This window comes from Callionymus lyra, chromosome 13 (genome assembly GCF_982586985.1).
Source record: "Callionymus lyra chromosome 13, fCalLyr1.hap1.1, whole genome shotgun sequence".
In the NCBI taxonomy this organism is placed as follows: Eukaryota; Metazoa; Chordata; class Actinopteri; order Syngnathiformes; family Callionymidae; genus Callionymus; species Callionymus lyra.
In genome coordinates, this window is record NC_141830.1 from 24,769,037 (window position 1) to 24,776,661 (window position 7,625).

The 7,625-nt window shown below is 37.2% G+C and overlaps 1 protein-coding gene across 1 annotated transcript; it reads right to left on the reverse strand.

Annotated features, from left to right (window-relative positions):
- Positions 1-4,554: 4,554 nt before the first annotated feature.
- On the reverse strand, positions 4,555-6,994 carry eny2 (ENY2 transcription and export complex 2 subunit). Its single transcript, XM_087806166.1, has 5 exons — positions 6,875-6,994; positions 6,612-6,687; positions 5,403-5,473; positions 5,251-5,325; positions 4,555-4,781 (listed from the first exon to the last, which is right to left on the reverse strand). Exons 2-5 carry the CDS (start codon positions 6,659-6,661, stop codon positions 4,708-4,710), a joined length of 270 nt encoding a protein of 89 aa, XP_087662292.1. The 5' UTR covers positions 6,662-6,687; positions 6,875-6,994; the 3' UTR covers positions 4,555-4,707.
- Positions 6,995-7,625: the final 631 nt, after the last annotated feature.

The following is a 7,625-nucleotide window of genomic DNA, read 5'->3' on the forward strand; positions in this document are numbered from 1 at the left end:
AGTCATGCTTCAAGAAATCCATGTTTCTTGATCATTACCTCAGATCGCCCTGTGTTAACTTTGGCTGACAAAATAAGGGAGGGGTGATGTATTTCCTCCTATTTATTATTTGCAGCGAGCTACCGAGAAAAACTCAAATAAAACAAGCGTGTGTCTGCAACTGTTGCTTCGACGCCAGCAATAACAAGCGAAAACCTCCGACTCATTAGCGTGCGCTAAACACTTCCCAGGAGACATCGGTACATTTAAGACGTCTTCACGCCGCGGGGAAGCTACACGCCGACGTCTCCCGATCTCCCCTCTTTATTTTCACTTGAAAATTGTGAATGTAAACGCTGCGACAGAGCCGGCTTCAAAAGAGCTGTGACCCCATGTTGCACGTCTCATAAATCCTGCTGAGGGGGAATTCAAAGAGAAATTTATCGAGCATGGCATTCACACATGTTGACAGTAAATCGGGGCCAACTGCACACAAGGTCTTGGGAATTTGTAGAGGAACGTGGCCCCTGTTTTTTTTGGCTTCAAAACACACTCTTTGACCCTTTGGTCTGCTGATGCAACAGTGATGCCCTCTGAGAAATCCAGAAGTAGATAAAATCGGGAAAAGGTGGCGGTAAACACGAAGATTTATCCGTTCGTACTTGGTGACCTGCAGATTCCCCGAGCAGCAGGTGCAACGTTCCCGCGCAAACATGGCACAGAGCACGACGTCACATCATGTTTTAATAACCAGAGCACAAACCTGCCATCGGTTCTCATCCCGCACTGACTTTAATTGGGATGTTTGTACAGCGAGGGAAGTGTTTATGACCTCTGGATGTTGCCAATCTCGCAGCAGAGTACTTCAGAGCCCCAGTGGGACTCTGCATACGAGGCCGCACTTTTGGCTCCTCGGGCTATTGACACAGCTGCTATCATGTTGGAGCGAGATCCCATTTCCACGGTGGTTGAACATATCGCCGCGCACCTACGAGAGAACAACATGTTTGTCTTTCCTCCCCTTTCAAGTGGGATCGGGGGCTCACGCGCCGCCGGCTGCTGCTGACCTTCGACGGAAGACGTTCTCCGTTTGCTGACCAGAGTATGAGTTTTGACATCGCGATAAACCTCCTCGGATGTGAGCTGTGTCTCAAATCGCATACTTGCGTACTCAAAGTTAGTATTTTTAGTGCGTAAGTGTCTCTCAATTCTGAGTATGTGAAATGTCATGCAGTGCACTTACTTGCTCTCAAATCAAACTGCTAAACACTTATAGGAAATGACTCGCCAACTTCTTCTTCTACTACTTTTTAACGCTGATTGTAACCAGTCGTTGAAACACTATCACTTTCACTTTCACCAAGTTATTAAATTGTGTTTCATTGTGTTATTATCGTGTTTTTTTTAGTTTTTTTTTAGAATTCCTTATTTGTCCCGCGAGGGGAAATTCGGTAGTGCTTTTTACAGCCATTCACACATACTGATGGGAGTAGGCTGCACACCTGCGCCAAGTCTACCATCAGGAGCAATCAGGGTAAAGTGTCTTGCTCAGGGACACAACGACACAAGCTTGTCTGGAGCTGGGATTGTACCTGCAACCTTTTGGACTGCAGGCAACCACTCTACCATCTGAGCTATGACGCCCCCTTTTGTGGTAAAATTAGTGTTTTCTAGTAGCTTCCATTTAGCTTCATCTACGACACTAAGATGGAGGACGTTAAGGTTGGAAAGTGTCCATCGAACCGCACTCAATCTTTGCACACTGCTCATCGGGGCACTTGTGTTCTCAAAATATAAAGTTTAAGGGAAGAAGTGCGCAATATCGTTTAACTAAACAACTAACTAATTAACTAACTTACTTACACACTTACATTTACATTAACCGTCATTTAATGATTTACATCAGGGGTGTTAAACTGGTCCAGAAAAAGGGCTGAGATGGTGCAGGTTCTACTTCATATTGGTGCTCCGCCCTCAAAACAAAAGCTAAGCTGTTAGAGGGCTTTGCACCAATTCGTAGAATCTGAGATTATTATAGATAACTCAGGGGGGTTTGTTCCAACTAGTCAAGCACACATGAGCTAATGAAGCAGGTTGAAGCTTTAACAAGCAGCACCTGAGTGACACTCAACTGATTACTGTCTTCAGACACATGATTGGTTCAACTGTATGTGCTTGACCGGTTTGATCCAAAACCTGCACCATCTCAGCAACTTTTCTGGATCAGTTGGACGCCTGTGATTTACATTAACAGTCATCTGAGCAGTAGTATTCCTAATTCCTGAACTTTTAAGTTTTTTTTTTCTGGGATATTCCTGAAATTTTAGTGTAAAATACTTTAACCGTCCACGAAGGCAACAATGTCAGTGCCACCTGTGGACAGCAGCAAGACTAACAACAGTGTGTAGGTCCTCCATGTGTGTGTTGGAGAAACTAGTTCACAAATAAAATGAACAAAAGCAATATGTGACATTTGATGTGAGGTTCAAGACTGTTTTCAAATGAGGTACTGAGACTGATGTATTTATTTAGTTTATTTGTTGTTGTGTTTTTTTTTGTTTCATTTTCATCTTGTCCAATACATTGTTTTCAGAACATTTGTAGTGTACGTTTTTCAACAATAAGACACATTAGGTCACGTTTATATTTTTATACATCAATCACATACAACCATTGAGTTTTCCAATCAGACATTTTTGACAGTTTTACACTTTGACTCATCAGTTGTCAATTATATTTTGCATTTGCATGCTTCAAATCACACACAATTTTACTTTTTTTATTCATTTTTTACAGACAATTGAAGATTTTTCCAACACAGTCACACATTTTCAAGTATAGTCACCAACTAAAATCTGAAAACATGTGTTTCATGAGTGTTCAAAATGACTTCACAGTAATCAGTGAAACTACATTTGTTTTGGTTATTTTTTTTAATGTATTTCGGATGTTACATGTTGATGTGTTCAACTTGTAGTCATGTATGTTATCATTGAATGTGTCATATTTACACATATGTGTCATTTAATCAATTGTGTGAACAGTATATTTCCAAATTCATAATCTAAAAAGTTATTTAGAGATTTTTGATTAATATTATTTTTCATTATAGTAGGTGGTGTTGATGAAGCTTCAAGAAACAGTGTCATTATCTTCAGAGTCCACTAGATGGTAGTTTTGTGTTGATGAAGCTTCATGAAACAGTGTCATTATCTTCAGAGCCCACTAGATAGTAGTGATGTGTTGATAGAGCTTCATGAAACAGTGTCATTATCTTCAGAGTCCACTAGATGGTAGTGATGTGTTGATGAAGCTTCATGAAACAGTGTCATTATCTTCAGAGTCCACTAGATAGTAGTGATGTGTTGATAGAGCTTCATGAAACAGTGTCATTATCTTCAGAGTCCACTAGATGGTAGTGATGTGTTGATGAAGCTTCATGAAACAGTGTCATTATCTTCAGAGTCCACTAGATGGTAGTGATGTGTTGATGAAGCTTCATGAAACAGTGTCATTATCTTCAGAGCCCACTAGATAGTAGTGATGTGTTGATGAAGCTTCATGAAACAGTGTCATTATCTTCAGAGTCAACTAGATGGTAGTGATGTGTTGATGAAGTTTCATGAAACAGTGTCATTATCTTCAGAGTCCACTAGATGGTGTCTCTGCACTATTTTGTTTTGAACAAGTGTACTAATGAAACATCATTTTTAAACTAATGGCGCCACCTACTGACCTCTGAACAACATGACAATGTTTCATGAAGCTTAACCAACAGATCACTAGTAGGCAGCAATCCACATATTCACTCCTTTGACTAAACTTGTTGCAAATACAGAAAAATAAAACAATAAAATCACCAACAAGAGTAGTTCAGTTTAAAGCAAACGTTGAATCAGTGAAGATCTAACTAGATCCTAAGTTTAATCACTGAGCTGCTACTGCATAAACTGAACTTCCAAATAAACAAAATCCCAAATGTTAATGTATTTTCAGATTTGATATTTTTTGCATTTACAAAGGTCAAGGTGTTTAAATACTTCTGTGTCAATCCATTTAAGATAATATTTATAGACATTTAATGTACACTTAACTAAATATATACTTATCGTAAATGATGAAAAGTACATATTTGGGGATTAAATTGGTTTCATGATGAAAAAAATGGGTAAAAATCAATTTTTCCACAGATGCGCAGGGAGCACTACCAAGTGTGTCCTTCAGGTGTCAGTATTGATCAATATAGATGGTTAATTTTCGTTTAAAGATAAATTGTCTGGTTTTAAAAAATACTATCCTTTAACATCTGTGCATTGTGATTAGAACTAAAATTCTATACATGATGATATTCAATGATGACATTTAATAAGTAACTATGAATAAGGGAATGAGTGAATATATGTAGTTTTTAAGAGTGAAAAATAGAAAATCATGTGTGTATTTTGTGTTATTATATTGTCTGAATCTTTGTTTGACCGTCTTTGAACTCAGTTTTTGTCTGTTTTGCTCCGTTCACATGTGAAGATGTTGCAGATTCTCTTTGATATGGAAAAATAAACACCATTCATTCTTCGATAATATTAAATGGACACTTTATTTAGAAAGTATATCTCGTTCAACACAGAATTGAACGGGTGAAAAAAAGAAAGTTCTGCAGTCGCAGGATCGAGAGAGAAAACTTTAAGAAATCTGACTGTTTTGAGAAGAGCAAGTCCAGGAGGTGACGAGTTAGGAGGCGTGTTGAGCCAAGAACGCTCTTATTCTGTGCAGGAGTTCTTTCTTGACGCTGTCAGGGACCAACCCTGAAATACACAAATAAAGATCAGTTTTTAAACTTTCTAGAACTAAACCACGAGTGAATATATTTCTAAAATAAAAATTCACATTTAAATCACTTTGTTTATTTATATTTTACTTTCTAAACACATTAAAGATCATCAAATATTTGATTTAACTCATTGGAAAATAATCTAAACAGCCAAAATATTCCGTATTCATGAACATCCATAAAAAGCTGCTGAATGTGACTTTAAATGTTGCCCTAATGTCAGTATTTGGTTTGGGAAACATTGGTACCACAACCTATCACGGTTTAAAGTAGTGCTGCCGCTCAACATGAAAGAACTTTCATATGTTTTTTCTTTACTTAAACCCTTCACAGATGGTTAGAAAAGTGGTTCAATTTAAGCTGGTCATTGAAAGACAGAGCTGGAACATCAGTGGAAACGGTGTCAGGGACACATTGACAACATATTTACAAGTGAGGTTCACCTCTTCCTTTCGGAGTGATCTCCACCACCAGATCCTCCACGGTCACATGTTCCAAACCTTTTTCTTTGATGACCTCTGCGAATAAATGTAACACAAATGAGAACAATAACAAACGATTGCCGCTCATGTGGTTACATTTTGACTACACGTACCTTTGCAATGAGCCTTCATCTGGTCCTTCCATCCACATTCTGTTAACTTGACCCTCAGCAACTCCTTTAATCTGCCAAAATAACATACATATGACACAAGTCTTGTTTAATATGTGATATCCATCCATATACAGTATATACTGTATATATATATATACATCGCTTTGTTTTTTCCATAGAGTTGTTGTTTCCTGTATATTGTGTGAGTATTTGAGAATCATCACATCTATAGTATAAAAAAATAAGCTGTATATTCCAGCACGAACGCATGAAGATTGACGTCACATTTAATTAGCTTCTTCTTTTCTCTGTTTGTTTATGATACAATATTTTGGTTTGATTGGATTTCTTATGTGTTGTTTATACTATCAGTTGATAGAAGTGATGAGTCATGCAACACCGATGCGTCGAGCTCAGCCAGCAACACCCGTATCAGTTTGTGTATCGCTTTAATAAAGTCATGTGACTGACAACGGGACTGTACTGAAGTTGATAAGCCAAACTGTGTTCATAAAGTATTGCATCTTTAAACGAATGCGTCCGCTAAAAGGATTGCGGATCATTTGCGTTTCTAAATGAGAATTATAGAGCAACCATTTTGATCTTGTATCGCAAAGCAAGCCATTTCTCCGGTCCTCTCAAAGTGATAATGATAATGTTTTCTGAAGGTTAAATGTCGAATTTCTTAAACAGAATTGTCTTATTTAAATAAATCCACCTCATCTTTACAAGTGAGCGTTTATTTTCCACAGCACGAGAAATTATCCAAAAAGAGAAACTGAATTGATTTTAAAACTCTAAAAAACCTTCTTTTCTAAATAAAAATCTCAGTCCACAAGCATTGTCATTCATAAACACTCATCATGACATAAAATCTGTGTCAGACGAGCTTGTCAACGAGGTTTCCTGTAGTGATTTGTGCTTTAATTTCATTACTGTACTTTTAAACAACTTTTGACGCAATAGTTCAATCTTGGATAGCAAGTTTAACATTTTGAAAGTCGGATTTAAAAAAACACTCGCAACTAAAATACTGAACATTATTGACTTAAAACTATGGATGTTGACCAGAAATGCGTGTATGTTCACCAGTTTTAATAATCCCTAACTTACAAAATAATGATCACGTGAAAATGATTCTTATATTTCTGACGTTACACGAATTATTTATCTTCATATAACTCAATTCATCTTCAAATTTCTACGAACCTTTCTCTCTCCCCCATCTCCGTCAACTTTTGGTTTATTGTTGCCCTCATTCTGGACTTAGCTCACACTAGTTCACCTATAACGACAGAAAACAAGAACAAAATAGTTTTGTCAAACAGTTTAACGTCTATATTTATATCCAGAGGTGAACTAAAGCAACACGTCCGACTCGGTTAGTAACACAAAAGCACTGTCTCTGTCACGTCAGAATGTGACGCACACAACAAGAGCAACATATTTCGTGAAAGAATGTTTCAACAAACCTTCTACTATTTTCTGAAACGCGTCGTTCGTCGACGCCGAACGCAGTAAAAAAACGTAAACAAAAACAAAAGCCCAGGCGGAATAAACAGAGCTACGCCTGTGGTGTTAGCGTGAGACTTCCGGGTGGAAACACAGGGCATTTCAATGGTTCCGGGCTGCGCAGATGAAATGCAGTTTTGTGTGCCGCTGCAAGATGTCAGTGTTTGTCAAGACATTTTTTTTTTAAAAAAAGCGTCATCCTTTCAAAGATAATTCACTGTATAAATGTATAGTCCCAATACATTAAAAAATGAAAAAAAAACTCAACTCATCACAGTAATTAATAAAGTAATTAATTAATAATTAATACAATATCTGGATGTTCTGTTCTATGTTAGTCTTTGTATCCTTTGTCTTTGTTGTTTTTATTTGATCTATGTTCTTTGTCTTTATCTTTAGACTTAGATTGTGTCATCTTGTTCTTTCTCTTTATGTTCTTGTTCTTATTTGATTTTGATTTATTTTTTATAAAAAATTCTGTATGTATTGGCTATTGGAAAAAAAAACAATATCCCGAAGGAGACCTCCTGAGGGATCAATAAAGTTTTACCTTACCTTACCTTACCTTAATTGGTTCAGTATTGGAACTACAGTGAGTTTATAGGAAAGAGTTGAACCTGGTCTGAACAAATTCTGAATCTTGACAAAAATTTGAGGGATTTTGGGTTGAAGCGATAGTCTTGGCATCTTAAGCTTTGTTAAAATCTTTCA

Excerpts from the sequence above, each read along its gene's own strand:
- eny2 (XM_087806166.1), bottom strand. The coding sequence starts at position 6,661 with ATGAGGGCAACAATAAACCAAAAGTTGACGGAGATGGGGGAGAGAGAA. Across the intron at positions 5,474-6,611 it reads GAGATGGGGGAGAGAGAAAG|ATTAAAGGAGTTGCTGAGGG; the intron begins GTTCGTAGAAAT and ends TTATTTTGGCAG. Across the intron at positions 5,326-5,402 it reads GATGAAGGCTCATTGCAAAG|AGGTCATCAAAGAAAAAGGT; the intron begins GTACGTGTAGTC and ends ATTTATTCGCAG.